Source organism: Phoca vitulina, unplaced genomic scaffold (assembly GCF_004348235.1).
Source record: "Phoca vitulina isolate PV1807 unplaced genomic scaffold, GSC_HSeal_1.0 scaffold32, whole genome shotgun sequence".
Lineage (NCBI taxonomy): Eukaryota > Metazoa > Chordata > Mammalia > Carnivora > Phocidae > Phoca > Phoca vitulina.
In genome coordinates this window covers 22,580,416-22,596,570 of record NW_022589735.1, presented here as the reverse complement: position 1 = coordinate 22,596,570, position 16,155 = coordinate 22,580,416, and the positions used below count along the sequence as shown (strand labels likewise).

Sequence of the window (16,155 nt, the reverse complement as noted above, 5' to 3'; positions counted from 1 at the left end):
CGTTGACATGCATTAACCAATAATCAGTGTGTCCATTTATTCATAGGCCTCCAAAAAGTATAAGCACCAGACACCAATCCTAGACACTGAAAAGGACAATGTAAAAAGACATGGCTCCTACCTTCAGGAAATACATCTAATGGGGGAATGTTTTAAATCCTTTAGCTACATTAGGGCCCCAGTTCTTTAGGAACTGACCAGAGGCTAACTGCTCAAGGATGCCGAATTTGCTCCAAAGCCTTCCCCTAGAACAGTGGTTCTCAAAAGCTGGTGTGCATCAGTCTCCTGAGAGCTAATCGGGACCACAGAGCCCCTCGAGTAGGGCAGGTCTTGGCCTCTGTGGTGTATACCAAGTGTTCCAGGTGATCCTAACACCCATCAAAGTTTGAGAACCACTCTCTCCTGCTTTTAATCAGGTCACGGGTCAAAGGTACCCAGAGAAACATTAGTCCACAAAACAAGGGAGAAGGGAGAGAAAAAGGGAGAGAAATTCATTCAACAATCACACTGAATATCTTTCATGGGAGTAGGCTAGGAGAGTAACGTATAACCAATATGGTCCCTGTCCCCTTAGGGCATATCACCTTAAAGTTGTTATCAGCTTTGCTACATGTCTGAAAATGTTAGGATAAAATGATGGGAAGAAAAAGTATAGAATGATACATCTTAGTCAAGTGCCAAATGACTTCAGAAAATAGGGTAATATTGTATTCACCACAAATTTCACATACCCCAGAAATACAAAAGCAGTATTACTTTCTCATTCAATGGGGACTGGTATTGGGATGTGTACATTTTCTACTTTTCTAAGTCCTAGTTTCCAATCTTTCAATTATGATTAAAATCACAAAGCCACCCCTTCCAGAAGAGATAACCGCACATGAACAAGACCATTAACTCCCTCCTAGAAATCTATGGAAATAAAGAAAAAATAAAAGTAGGAAAAACTCCTCAGGAAATAGTCCTCAGTAAACTGTGCACCAACTACCAGAAAGTACACAAATGAAGAAGGATGAGCTAACAACCAACCCTCCTTTTTTTTTTTTTTTTTAAGATTTTTTATTTATTTGAGGGAGAGAGCACGTGCGCGAGAGACCATGAGCGGGGGAGCGGCAGAGTGAGAGGGAGCAGCAGACTCCCTGATGAGCAGGGAGCCGGATGTGGGCTCAATCCCAGAACCCTGGGATCATGACCTGAGCTGAAGGCAGACGCTTAACCAACTGAGCCACCCAGGTGCCCTACAACCAACCCTCCTTAATGAAAAACGGTACAGTTGTGTGAGAAGTTGAAAAAGTCCTAGAAAACCCACTAACACCCAAAGTTGGGAGAAGCAGGGTGTTGAGATGAGGCGAGGAAGAGACAATAAATACCCAATGGCGGGGCCTTGTTCAGGGCAAAGCAGGATTCCGAAGGCTTAGCAGTCCAAACTGGTCAGAGGAGAGCGTGAACATGGTTTCCTGTGTTGGAAGGTGGGAAGGGCTCCATATTGCTGGAAAAGCGAGGTCAATAAACAAAGGCAAGCTACAAAAGAAATGGAACCACGCCATCTGCAGCGTATGCCCACATAGGCAGGTGTCTTTCTATCCGGGGATTACCAGGAGGAATGAGGTTATGTGGAAGCAAAAACAAAAACAAAACAAAAAATACACGTCTCACCCCAACAGAAGAACAGAAGACTGCCAGCCAACAGGACAGGACCATTCCTCTCCATTATTCACTATTTAGGCCAGTTCACCAGAAAGCGTCAGCACTTTCCGCAACTGGAAGGGCACCCTCAATTACATAGCTTGGTAGAAATTCCAAGGAGAGGCCAGACACTACCACACAGTCGACCAGTATTAGAAGCCAGATCGAACAGAGGCAGATGGGAAGCCTGGCCCCAGCTTCAGTCCTTTCAACAAACAGCAGCAGTCAGGTGGACTAGGTGACACCACTGTGACGCTCATCTTTCTTCTGTTCTTGCAACGCTCTCTATAACAGGGCGCCTGGGTAGCTCAGTCGGGTAAAAAGCATCTGCCTTCGGCTCAGGTCATGATCCCAGGGTCCTGGGATCGAGCCCCACATCAGGCTCCCTGCTCAGCAGGGAGTCTGCTTCTCCCTCCACCTCTGTCTAGCACTCTGCCTACTTCCGCTTTCTCTCTCTGTCAAATAAATAATATCTTAAAAAAATAAAAAGTTAAATTTAATTAGCAAACAAAGGTAATGCCACCGGGGGGCACAGACGAGTAACAAAGACTGGATCGATTCTCCGACCTGAAAAAAATCTTAAAACCTAACAGAATATAAAATGGCTCCCAAGACGCTGGACATGGAGAGAGGGGAAACAAGATGGGCCCATGTTTGTGACCACCATCCTGTCTAGACCCGGCGTCCTCCAAGGCCCAGGGCAGAGGAGAACTCAGGTGGATCCAGGGTCTCCCAGCAGCTGAAGAGACGAAACCAAGAGTCCAGGGAGACCAGAGTTTGTAAAGCAAAATCCCCAAGAACAGAAAATGACAGAACTCTGGAGAATGTACCAAGGGTTCCTCTGGCTTATTCAGCAGAGTACTGACCAATTCCCATGTGTGAGGAAGCTTTCAGAGGCCAGGGAAAGGATCACCCAAGAGGATTACAAGGAACAATTCCAGGAGCTCACACCAGTCTGGGAATACTGCCCGTGACGCACCAAACTAAACAAACAAACAAACAACAAATTAAAAACCTCTCAAAAAACCTCACAAAACTCAAAATCCAAAAGTCATTGAGAAGAGTAAATGAGAAGAATAGTCTGGTAAGAGAATTAAATGCTACTCTGTCCTAACTAAGCCTAAAGCAAGACCCAAAAGCAACAAACTGTTCTGAGGTAACTTAATCACACATTAGAAGAAAACTCAAGAATATCTGTAGGGCACAGAAGATCCACTGCCCAACAAGGTAAAACTTACAAAACTGACCTAGCAATGACAGATGGCAGAATTAGCAGACCAGGACAACAAAACGATTATACCCATAATCCACGTATTCAAATAGAAGAAAGACTGAGCTCAGTGATAGACAAATCAAATGCAAAAGATAAAGCTGTGTGGATAAATAAGAATTAGATCTAGGCCCCAAAGGCATGTACATATTGTTAAAGGTAGAAAGGAAACTAATTAAAATGGGTGGTGGATTTACAATGAAGGTATCATTTGAAAGAAAAAAGAGTAAAACAAAAAATAGCATCATACCATTGCCTACCTTGCTGCAGATTATCAGTCAAGTCTGAGAGTTTTCAAAGGTCCATGTATAAGGTTCAGAGACAGGAAGTAACTCAGTTTTAGCTGGTAAGGGTCCCACCAGACCCTTATTGTAAATAGTTTCCACTATTTCTACACACAAGCAACAGGAATCAAGTGTCTTAACATGGCTACCGTCCTTCAAGGTGTGGCATTCCCACACACACACTCAACAGGTGTGCCATTCCCCCAACACTCAACAGGCGTGCCATTTCCACACACACTCAACAGGTGTGCCATTTCCACACACACTCAACAGGTGTGCCATTCCCCCAACACACTCAACAGGTGTGCCATTTCCACGCACACACTCAACAGGCGTGCCATTTCCACGCACACACTCAACAGGTGTGTCATTTCCACGCACACACTCAACAGGCGTGTCATTGTCACACACACACACTCAACTGCAGGCACCAGGCTCACATGGGGATCATCATGGCGTGGCCTTCATCCCTCTTTCTTCAGAGCTAGCCCAACAGTATGACCAAAGACTGCCGACTCAAACACACTAACCACCTTGTACTGGATCACTGAGGGACCCTTTACGTTGTTGACTCGTTTCAGTAAAACAAGACCACACGGCAACCATGATTTTATAAAGACAAAGTTAAAGGCATAAAGTAAAACCAAAGTTATAAAAGACTCAAAAGTTAGTTCCCCAAACACACAAATCCTACCTTTAAGGTTTTGTAGGCACTGCTCATGGTGGTCACCCGGTGATTGGAATGATTACCGCCCAACTTACAGAGATGACAAACTGGCCTCCGACATAACTCACAGTACATGTTTATTCTCTCCGTTTCATGTTCTGGGCACATTAAAATCTATTGAGTGCAGAACAAAGGTGTAATTAAGGGTCCTCAGAGTTTGCAGGATACACAAAGACGTGCTTTACAAAATCACTAAATAAAGCCATTTAAATGAATAAAAGTGTAAAAGCATTTGGTGTATTAGAATTACTCTTTTTCAAATTGAGGGTTCAAACAATCGATTAAATATGCAGATGTTACTGCCACTAAAACTTGGTGTTAAGGTGGTGATAATTTCATTCCTATCAGACTTACTCTCTGAATCCAGCCAGAAAGGCCCTCTGGCCACACTGACTGGCAAATCTGAATGACACGACCAATATTTTTGTAAGGTACCATAACAAATAACTCATGGGACCCAGGGCCTCTCACCATCCTCTTAAGAAATGCGCTACTAAGGGGGCGCTTGGCTGGCTCAGTTGGTAGAGCATGCAACTCGATCTGGGGCTTGTGAGCTTGAGCTGCACATGGGGTATAGAGATTACTTAAAATCTTAAAAAAAAAAAGCAATCTGCTAACTAAGGAGTCTTGAAACACTTTCTGATACAAGCTTCCAGATGTTTGCTTTTACATATTAATCATGTACACGTTGACCAAATTAGAACTGTGTTTCTTTCTCTTTTTTTTTTTGGACTGTGTTTTTCTGATTTAAGTTTCTACCTTCTTATTTACTCTATAAACTATCACCATAGGTATTGTACATGAAATAACTGGTTTCACATTTGCAAGAAAGAGGAGATGCCTTTAGACTAGTGTGTAGACTAGTGTGTCAATGAAATCAAAAAGTCGTCCGTGGCTCCAACAGTTCCGACTTCCAGCAATCACAACTGGTTTGATAATATCAAGACATAAAGAAAATGTCCAATATGAAAAGTCCTAATACCAATGTGCAGGACCAGGAGAAAAACAACTGGAAAAAAATTCAAAATTTCCAGCATGTCCAAGTTCCTACATTCTCAAAACCACTACATTTATTTCTTTGTTATTATTTTAATTCCAGCATAGTTAACACACAATGTTACGTTAGTTTTCAAAGCCATTACATTTCATTACATTTTAACAAAATATAAAACCTGGCTTTCTACAAGGAAGGATGGTAAGAACTCAAAGTTAGACGCAAATATTCCATAAGGGACAAGTTTGTAGAATTTTACTATATGGCATAACACTGTAATTTAAGGAAAACAGTATTTTCCTCAATAAAACCTACCCCTACCTCTTCAGTTCTCTCTTACCAATCTTTTATTGTATTTGTAAGTAGAATAAGTCTGCAACTTATATGCAAAAAATTTTACTCGAGACTTCATGTGTTTTAAATTATAAAAACCCAAGTCTAATATAATTCATTTAATAATCATAGGTTCTTTCATAATGGAATAGTATTAATCAACTTAATTAATCTTCTAAAAGAGACATTAAAGCCCCAAGTTGAAGTCATAAATTTTTAAGAGTCTGTGACCTGGCGCATTTAAAATGAGATAAGGAACATAATAGGGGATTAAAAACTCTTTGATAAATCTATCGCCACACTGACCCAGTTTGAAGAGTCAAAGCTGGAAGCACAGATTGTTTTTGTTTTAATCTACCAGTCCTGCACTACTGAGAATGATGTCAGAGGGGAGCCCAGCGGGCTCAGTCAGTAAAGCACGTGACGCGTGATCTCATGGTTAGTGAGTTCGAGCCCCACGATGAACATAAAGCTTACTTAAAAAAAAGAAAAAAAAATTAAGAAATACTCAGCTCATAGTTTCAAGATAACTTTTGGGATTTTTTTTTTTTCCTATTTTTTTTTTTAAGTAGGCTCTACGCCCACCATGGAGCCCAACGTAGGGCTCAAACTCAAGACCCTGAGATCAAGACCTGAGCTGAGATAAATGGTCAGACACTTAACCAACTGAGTCACCCAGGTGTCCCCCATTTTTCTACTACAAATTAAAGTGAGAGCAAAGTTTTATGCTCAAGAATGTAAACAGATTTTCATACTCACACAAGTTACTAAACTGGAAGGAATAAGAACTTTAATCAAAAGAATCTATTGGGTTTTTTTTCTTTTTAAATCTATCTCAATCAGAAAGCAGTATAAATGAGGATAGCCAAACATCATTCTGCTTTTCGGTCACAAAGCAGAGCAAACAATAGTGCATAAAGGTTTTCTGGGCATTATTAGAGAGATTACCCAGAGTATTTAAGAAATGCTAATTCCACTTCAGATATTATATAAACGTTATACCACAAGCTTCAGAACCTTAGGCTGTACTTACTGTTATTTATCCCCAGCACAAGGTTAGCTAACTAAAAACGTCAGAAAAACGTTTCCCAGTCAAATCTTTTAGACAACTACGGGTTTATCACATTAAAGCACAAAGCGTTTGAACTTCACAACCGTTTCGATCTTAAGAGAGTACCTCTGAGATGACTCAGCCTGTCCTGTTTGCAGAGGAATCCCAACGAGCGTTCGTGTGTGACACGACGTATGTGTTACACAGCGATCCAGAATACCGCCGTTAGGCCGTGTGGGGGTGTACAGCCACATACGAAGTAACTCCAGATACCAGGCCTTCATTTCTTGTACGGACTTTTTTTTTAATGTTCTCATTTTCTTTTAACGAACTAAACATAGGCTTCTATATTCATGAACCATCCAATTAATTAATTAATTAATTAAAAGTAAGCTCTACGCTCAACGTGGGGCTTGAACTCACAACCCCGAGATCGAGTCGCACGCTCAACCAAATAGGCCAGCGGGGGGGGGAGGCCCTCTTATATAGGCTTTTCAAGTTCTTTCCATTCTTGCTGTCAAGCTCCGGACACGTAATAATTCCTTTTGCAATATGACTATTCTAACTCAATCAAAACTTGCCTTACCTTGGGCCTAAAGTTAGTGGTTGGACCCACATACTCGTGCTGAGCTTTCACCGTACCCCAAGGGTGGTAAATCTTGAAGCACTCATTGCAGTAGCTCGCACTACAGTCCATGCAGCTCTTGGTGGACTCCTGGGGTGGCGGCTTACACAGGTCACACATGATGGCCGTGGCCGCCCTCGCGGCCTGCCGGTACCTCTCGACAATAGTTTCCAAAGTGAAATTGCGGAAGAGACCACTGATTCCTCGTTCTCCCAGATCCACATCGTGCTCACAGCCGGGGCAAGGAAAAGTGGTTGTCCTAGGGGTCAGGGAACCGCGCTTCCAGCCTGTGTAATTGGAAGTCCTTGTTTAGTTATGTCAGTAGGAAAACGAACAGACTGAAGAAGAAAGGAGTGATGTTTTGGAAAGACAGATCTACATAATATAGCTCCCCCTCCGCCCACCCCCCGAAATAATACTCAAAGTGGCTCCACTTGAATCAGTCTGTATGCTGAAAAGGCTTAATGCTTGTTTTTCCTTGGTATATGAAAGACAAACCCAACTTATTAAATGGGTATAAAGAGGAAAGGAAAATCCACAGTAAACCCCATACAAAAGCCTTATCAAACCAAACAGATATATGGACAAAACACAGAATACAATACTACACAGGGTCAGGATTTTTTTGAATTATATAATTAACATTTACTGTTATTTCTATATATCATATCCACAGTAATTTGGTTTCCATTTAAATGAACACAGCCTTGGCTGATGGATAGGAAATGAGTTCATATGTAAATGACAGGAGTCATTTACCCAGTGCCCCATGGATAGGCTCCAGAAAGATCCAAATAGTTCTGTACACTATTTGAAACTGTATGCAAATTTTGCATCTATATACCGATGCTTATTTTCTAGTTCAACAATCCATAGCTTTGGTCAGATTCTCAAAGGAATATGTGATCACAAAACGGTTAAGAGCCACTGCAAAAGAGAGTTTCCCACGGTAGTATTGTGTTATCTGGGTAGGCTAAATCATTAGTTAACCGAGTGCAATCTATCAAAGAGTGAAAAGCTCATCCATAGACCTAGAATCTAGTGACTTTATGAGGGACCAACCATTTAGTATCTTCTTATGACCTGAAAAAAAGAATCATTAAAATTACTTAATTCAGTAAGCCACAAGTTAACCCAAAAAGTATTATAATTTTCTAATATATATATAATATACAGTCAATGACCATAAATAGCCCACTTTTGTTCAATAGTATCCTGATTTTAACAGATCAAGAGACCAAGGCATGACCGTCCTTACCCACAGGTTCACGAGAATCTGGGGTTGTCCCTTTAGCCTAAGCGCATGCGTATCATATTCCCTGCTCTCATTTAGAAATCTACCCCGAGAGGACACAGTCTCGGTTGGCCACAAAGTACCTAATTATAAACACAAACTTCTTAACCTAAAGCCTTCCTTTATTCTGCCATGGATCCAGTACCAAAAACGAATGGCTAAACTTAGTATACCACATTTAGCAAAGGTCTTTCAACAGCTATGTTAATATTGCCTTGGCACATTACCATCATCACTGAAAACACTGTCTTCAAATAGGTCTGGCCATGGTAACACTTAAGGTAAAATTTAGCAATCAGCCCACAATAGTATTCATTTGAAGTGATTCTACAGCATGCCAAGTGGGACTGGGTACCCAAAACTACTTAATGCCAAAACATGCAGAGTATTTTTAAGATCTTCATTTACCTTTACATTTCTAAACCTATAAAAAAAAAAAAAAGCATGACCAGAAATGCTTGCCCCATAAAAATTAGAAAACTCTACATAAAATATATTCTTATAATAATTCTTAAAACATGCAACACAAGTCCAAGATAGTTCACAACACAGCAGGCATATAACGAAATAAGCAGCAAAGCCACTTTTAAGGCACATGCTAATGAAAATTTCATTCAGTGAAAAGACAAGCCAAAGAATTCTGGAAGTGGTAAGAGTGCAGTGGTCAAGTTGAAACAAATGGAAAATCACATTTAACTGCATGCCTCCCCACATGATCCAGGTGATAGAAATCAAAATGAAGATTGTTAAAAAGAAAAAAAATGGGTTATTACTGGTTTTACTCATTGAAAGTGGCGATCAGTTTAAGGAACAGGATCAAACCAAATTAAATCATGACAACAAAGTCATGTCATGCTTTAAACTATATACTGGTGACACCCAGATTGTGGCCTTCATGTTCAGAAACTTCAAATGAGATGTTTTGTCCCTTTTCTGTAAACCTCTTTTATTTTTATAACAAAAATAAGGTGTAAAGCATCACACTAGCCTAATCAGACAAAATATTAAGTCAACATATCTCAGCTGTTTTCCTAAACAGACCTTTAAACAAGTCTCCCATTTTTCCGTAAAAAAGTCTCCCATTTTTCCGTGAATTCCAAAGCATTTATGTTTTATTTCACCTGCCTTGGACTTCCACCATTGTTTTCAAAAACAAACGACAGAATATATGCTCTGGGCAATAAGGAAACAGAACAGATCTAAGGATATTCTGGGAAGTAAGTCTAGTGAAAAAAAAATCAAGAAAGTGGAACTAAAAATGAAATGTAATAGAGTCAACTTTTTACTCGCTATAGCTGTGCTGTCTACTAGAGTAAACATTAGCCAAACGTCACTACCTAAATTTAATTCAAAGATTCGGTTCCTTGGTTGCACTAGCCACATTTCAAATTCTCAAGAGCCACATTTGACCAGTGACTCCCACACTCTATAGTGCAGGGTCAAACAAACATTCCCGTGATCACAGAATGTTCCATTGGGTAAGACTCCTCGACAGCATGACATAATGAAAAGGAAAGTAATGATGACTCTGAAAGGTAAAGAAGCAATGCATGCCAAGCAATGCAATTGTATATGTCAAACTGCATTTACGGGGCCAATATATGCGGATTATCTGAATACTGTCACCTTGCGGAATCAATTCTTTTCCCCCATATCCCTTGACCTCAAAGACAAATTAAACAAATTTGTTTAACATGACACAATTTTAAAATGAGGACTCCAGAAAATCTTCAATTGGTTTGTAGCAAATTTCCCCCCAGAATGAGCTTTCAGCCATTAAGTTTTGTCATTTAAATATCAAAGAGAAAATCAAGTATTTCAAAACCGAGTCAATTCAGAACAGGTTCAAAACCTCTGCTAGCTGCATCCTCTCCCATATTCTGACTCCCAGCTACTGACCCTCTGTTACCTCCCAGGCAGGGAGTGGGTATCTCCCTCTATGCTGGACATTCAGGTTGGGCTTCCAGGTGCTTGGCAATGGGCTGATGCCTCTTTCAGCACATTCTGACCATCTGATGCTTATGAGTTACAATTACCTTTTGAGTACTATGAGCATTTTCAACCTGCAAAAGCCTTTTTCTCAACTACTGTCTGAATAAAAAAAATTGGAACAAGCAATGAACTTTTTTAAAGCAAACTTCTCCTACCTTTCCTCCTATTTACTAAATCTCGACACTGAAAAATCTCAGGGACTCACTAAAGCCTGTAAGAGAAAGGATGACATGTGGCTTTTGGAACTGTAAAGATCTGTAAATTGAGGCACGCAGAGAGGAAGGTAAGGAAGACAGAAAAGGGATAACATTTCAGGTGTTTATTTTCTCCAATAAAATATAAGGTATCACCAGCATTCTACAAAAAAAAGTAGCCAATGTTACTTTAAAGGTCAACTGGAGTTAAAAAAAAAATTCCTTTTAATAAGATAGGGTTGGCCCATCGTTCGCCCAGCCCACAGTCAAATACTTCGGAAAGCCTAAAAAAGCAGTGTGTGTACATTATTTACCCACAAATGGGTGAGACCTCAATGTTAAAACTCAAAACACTTTAGACCATTAACAGAGGAAAGACACCATATGCACAAAACAAGATTATATTCTTAAGTACAAAAAAATTGCCAGTGCTTTTCAGCAAATTTTTTTTTTCAGCAAATTTTTAAATGCAGAAGAAAGTACTGGCTCATTTAACCTCCCCAAGGTAGCAAGATGGCCGTGAATATGAGCTTTGGTCCACGAAGTAAATGGAGAGGATTTTTAAGGTTATTAAAAAAAAAGCTCACAACACGGGTATGTCATTTTCTTCAAAAACATCTTGTCATGCAGATGGGCAAAAAGGAAGCATGCGGGATCGGAGCTCCCTTTAAAAACCCCAGACGCCTCCCGTGGAAATTTAGTCCTGTTGACCTTTAAGTCATTCGGCCCAATTTGTCCCCTTTCGAGAAAATTTACAACACTTGACCACTGATGTTTCAGAACTTTATGAAATACAAGGTCATTAAGTTGAACCATCTCACACTACACTGCCTGAGGCCGCACAAGCAAGAAAGCATTTTCTACCTCTCCACCCCAAAGATCTCCGCTGCGCCGCTGTGAACAATGAACAGAAAGCTGGGTTTAGAATTTAATTTCAAAGAGCAGATTCACAACTTGTTGACAAAAGATAAAGCAGCAACTGTGTCCCGTATACAACACAATTCTTGAGTTAACAGTAAGAAAATGTGCTTTTTCCCCTGGCACACGTGGTATTAATGGAACCAGCCTCTAAAAGAGCGTTCATCAAGCTGACCTTGGAGTTCAGAATTACTCATTGTTGGGGCAGCCCTCAAAAGGCCCAAACCCGATCTTGTAGGTTCGCATTTGTAAAGGATCGTATTTCTGGTAACTGCTGAAAAGACACAGTAATAGCAAGCATCTTTTGTTGGGTTTTTTTTTTTTTTTTACTGATGTGTATCAACCCTGTACATAAACGTTGCTAAAATGGACTGTATCTTCCCGACAAAAAGAAATACAAAATGTGGGGAAAGCTTGCACACATGTGACCTAAAATGTACAGTAATGTGGCTATTTTTACCTAATCGAATGTGTTACAGTATCGTACACACAAACCCTACCAGCCTTTCGAGGCACCCTTTTATTGTAAAAATCTGTCAAGTCTCCAAGGCAATGATATCCAAAAGGGGCCAAGTGAGCCAACAGCGTCGGCCACATCTGCCATTTTCAATTTTCCAGGAGCCAGATTGATGAAAAAGAAACAAGTGAAATTAATTTTAATAATACCTGTTATTTATTTAACCCAATATATCCAAAATACCATCCCCTCAAAAATTTAAGAGATAAAAACTACTAGAGGTGTTTCATATTTTTTTCATTCTGAGTGTTCGAAATTCTGAGTTATATTTTATGCTTCCAGCACATCTCAGCTCAGACTAGCACATTTCAAGTGCTCAACAGCCACACGGGGCTAGGGGCTACTGTTCTGGGCAGTCCTGGTCTAATTAATCCCTTTATTAAGCCAGTGGCAAAACTAATTTTTAGAATTCTACTCCTCCCACACCAATTGCTCAGAATAGGTTTTCCTTCCCAAGTATGTCTAAATGAGGAAAAATAGAAAAAGAAACCTGCCAAGAAAAAAAAAGGGAGGGGGGGGAAACGTTACTTCCCTATGAATTTCTCTTTGAATCTCTCCAAAGAAAAATTAGAGGCAAATGCCCCATAAATGGAGGGTGGCATTATATTTGTAATATAATCACCTCTACTAATTTAAAACTCCCATCATGAGGAGGAGGGCAATCCTAAAATCCACATTCATTTGATAAAAGCCTCCAGGAATGATTACTACACTTGGGGCCTTCCCACCCTCTGAGGGCTTTATTTGTATTCGTTAATTTGCTCTGTACGCTCTTCTTAATGAATGACTGGGTTCTAACTATGAAGCTCTGTACAGTGCAGGCTATATGCTTCTTAAAAAGGAGGGACGGATCTATCTTGTTCACCTCTCTTCAAGCATTTAGCCATGTCCGGCAACCAGCAGGTAAATGAAATATTTGTTGACTGAATGAATGCAAATGAATGCAAGGTATTGAACTTCAGTGTTGGAGAAGATAAAGCAGTTGATATACAACTGACTCGACCTACCACCCAAGGCGGAAATCCCCTCTACAATGTCTGCAAATGGTGGTCCCTCAGCCATTGCTTAAAACAAAGACTTCAAATACTGATGGCCCAAATGCTGGATGGGTCATAGTCCAAGATGTGTTCTGGCTACCCTATCCTATGCTGAGCTGGCATGGAGTTTTTAAATGATCTGAATTAACTGCCAATGTTCAACAGACAGATGACACATCAAAACCACTATCAGGTTTTTGTTGGGGGGGGACAGTAAATCTGACAATCTGGCACCCCCAAACCCATATGATAATGCACACATGCCAAGTGCCCAGGGGCTGTGGCCTCCTTAGACAAGGCATCCAGTCTAGTCTACAGAACCATGCACCGCTGTCTCCTAACAGGCGAGGCCTGGAGTCAGCTGGCCGCTGATACCTAGGCTGCTGGTTTTCTGACGGCAGCTGAGCTGATGGGAAAATGAACTCTTTACTGTCTCTGTATCAAATAAGTAAAAGCAAAGAGGGTCCTGTATTTACTATGCCTGGGACCTGCTTCCCTAATGTATCTGGTCCCTGCAGCATCTCAATCTGACCCCGCATTTGAACACTTCCACGGACAGGGAGATGACAGTCTCATCTTTGGAAAGCCTGTCCTATTGGTTTTCTTTCCCACTGAGCCTGGAAATCTGCATTCCTAGTTCACTCACTGATCTGGAATCTCTGCTGTGAAGATACCCAGTTTACTTTCTCTTTCACAAGACAGCCATCATGTTCTGCAGTCTCTCCCTCTCAAAGTTAAATACTCTTTTATTTCCCCTAACTGCCCTTTCAAAGTTTTCTAACTCCCCGCCCTCTCAGGACATGATCCAACTTGACAGGGGTCTTCCTAAAGGACAGGGAGGAACTTCTCAGTAATTCTTTTTCTGATTTAGAAGGTGTAAAGTATGGTGGAATGGATCTCTTGTTCTGGGGGGAAAAAAAAAGGCCACTATTATTGAATAAAAGCCATCATGGCATGCTTTGTAGAAATCTTTTAGCAGAGGTTTGTCATTCAACAACCACTCCACAAATATTTATTAAACATCCACCAAGTACTATCTAGGTGAGCTCCTAAATTATATATTTTTAATTATATATAATTTATATTTTTTAAGAATATTCATCTATATTTCACTCAAACTCCATATGAATCACATACCAATCAAATGTTAAGATTAGAGCCCACATTAAGATACAGGATTTCATATAATATGTATAGAAGCACAATCTAATTATAGAAATATTAGTACATAACTAAAATTCCTTTGAATGGTCTATGCTAAATATTAATATACAAGAAGTGAATTTCCTTGGTCAGTCAATCAGGGGATCTGTCCCTAACTAGCTAATGAGGATCTACCAACAGAATCTCTGTTTTCTCTGGTAGGTAATTTCAAGCTATTGAGATCTGTCCCCCCACCCCCTCTCCCCCCCCCCCCCCCCCCCCCCCCCCCCCCCCCGTCCCCCGTGCCAGCTAGTTCCTAGCAGGGAGGGAAACATACAAGTGATGACTTCACAATAAGCATGACCCTCTCTGACCTCATACTCCCTGCATCCCCAATCACTTAATGTCCCTTTTTAAATATATTCTTATAATTTTTTATATGTGCAAAATAGCTTCCAAGTAATTTGTGATTACCATTTAAAGAAAAATACGTGTTTTTAAAATAGCATAATACTGCTCTTAGATCAAATCCACTCTTACCCACTGTCTGATGGAGCACAAAGATGAGATTCCATATCACAGTGTGGACCAAAAAAGACAGCATTCACTAAATGCCAATGAGGAGAAGGAGATTCTCTTCTGCTGTTTTTTTTTTATAAGGTTAAAAAATTATTACTATGCTCCAAGGGGGAGAAATAAACAGAGTGGCCTAAAGGACCAAACGTAAAACCTTCAAGCCCAAATTGGGCAGAACTGAAGGCCTGGAAGTCTGGTGCTTACAGCCACTCACGTCCTCTCCTCCAAACGAAGTGTGTGCCTAACATGGTATTGAGATATTTCTACCCAAACCTCTGCCTCCCCTTGGTCCTCACTGCTGATGTTGGGCCTGAAATCCCCAGTGGCCCTGTTCCCTGGAATTTCAAATTAATTTTGCTCTACCTTACTCCTGCAGTGGATGTCCAGAAGAAACTAAGTAACACCATCCCCATGGGAACCAATGGCCGTATAATATACAGTACATGTGCCCTATAACATCTGGATCTACTTCTATCATTACTACAGAATTCTACCCCTAGTTGGTTGATATTCAAAAATCCTGATTTCAAAAAATGGATTTAAAATGGCTGAAGAAGATAAAATCCTCAGGAAGAACAAAATGACAGCAAATAATTCATCTAAAAAACCTTCTAGGAAGAGTCATTATGGAGTCTTGTCCTTAATTTGGCATATTTATTTACATACTACCATAGACAGAGGATTCCCTAGTAAGTACTTCCGTGGTCCATTATTTCATCCCTCATATAAAGGACTCACGGGGTCAGAACACCCCCTAAAATACAGACGGTTATTAAGGGGTCTAACACAAAGCTCGTGTTCAATATCCAACTTTAAGTGCGTAACAGTTCATTCTGACATTTGAAAAGAGGGAAGGGTTCCTTTACAACTAGTTTTAATTTATTCACCCAGAAAGACCAACCCACAAAAGGGCACAAATAATTTCCCCTCCACAGATTATCGCTGAAACTCCCAGGCCCCAAGCTTCCACCACATACCTGGTCTGCTAATTCTGTCAATTTTGTCCATGCTAGGGGACGGGAGCCGAAGTCGAGGACTGCTCTGATTGGAGTTGTCTGATCCCACGTCATTGAATGAGTCATCATGGGTCAGTAAGAGCTCTTTTACACACTTATGACAGATACTGTGTTGACAAGGGAGAATCAGCGGGTGGGTGAACAGCTCCTTGCATGCTGGGCAAATGAGCTCTCTTTCGATATTCTTAATGGTAACCTTGAGGAAAAGAAATCAGAATCAAGAGCTCTTAGTGGGTAAATATATTTTTTTAATTTTATTTTATTATGTTAATCACCATACATTACATCATTAGTTTTTGATGTAGTGTTCCATGATTCATTGTTTGCATATAACACCCGGTGCTCCATTCAATACGTGCCCTCTTTAATACCCATCGCCGGGCTAACCCATCCCCCCACCCCCTCCCCTCTAGAACCCTCAGTTTGTTTCTCAGAGTCCACAGTCTTGCATGGTTAGTGGGTAAATATATTAACATCCTTATACCTCTTGGATGAGTA

The 16,155-nt window shown here is 40.6% G+C and overlaps 1 protein-coding gene across 2 annotated transcripts in view; it reads right to left on the bottom strand.

Annotated features, from left to right (window-relative positions):
* TRIM36 (tripartite motif containing 36) overlaps positions 1 to 16,155 on the bottom strand; it is a 39,649-nt gene that overhangs the window by 21,009 nt on the left and 2,485 nt on the right. Inside the window, exons 2-5 of one of the 2 annotated variants that reach the window (XM_032425223.1) lie at positions 15,619 to 15,853; positions 11,315 to 11,344; positions 6,932 to 7,257; positions 3,935 to 4,081 (exon numbers count right to left, since the gene is read on the bottom strand). In XM_032425223.1, the coding sequence (XP_032281114.1) occupies positions 3,935 to 4,081; positions 6,932 to 7,257; positions 11,315 to 11,344; positions 15,619 to 15,853 (738 nt within the window). The remainder of the gene's footprint in view (positions 1 to 3,934; positions 4,082 to 6,931; positions 7,258 to 11,314; positions 11,345 to 15,618; positions 15,854 to 16,155) is intronic. The other variant, XM_032425224.1, reaches the window with a different exon arrangement.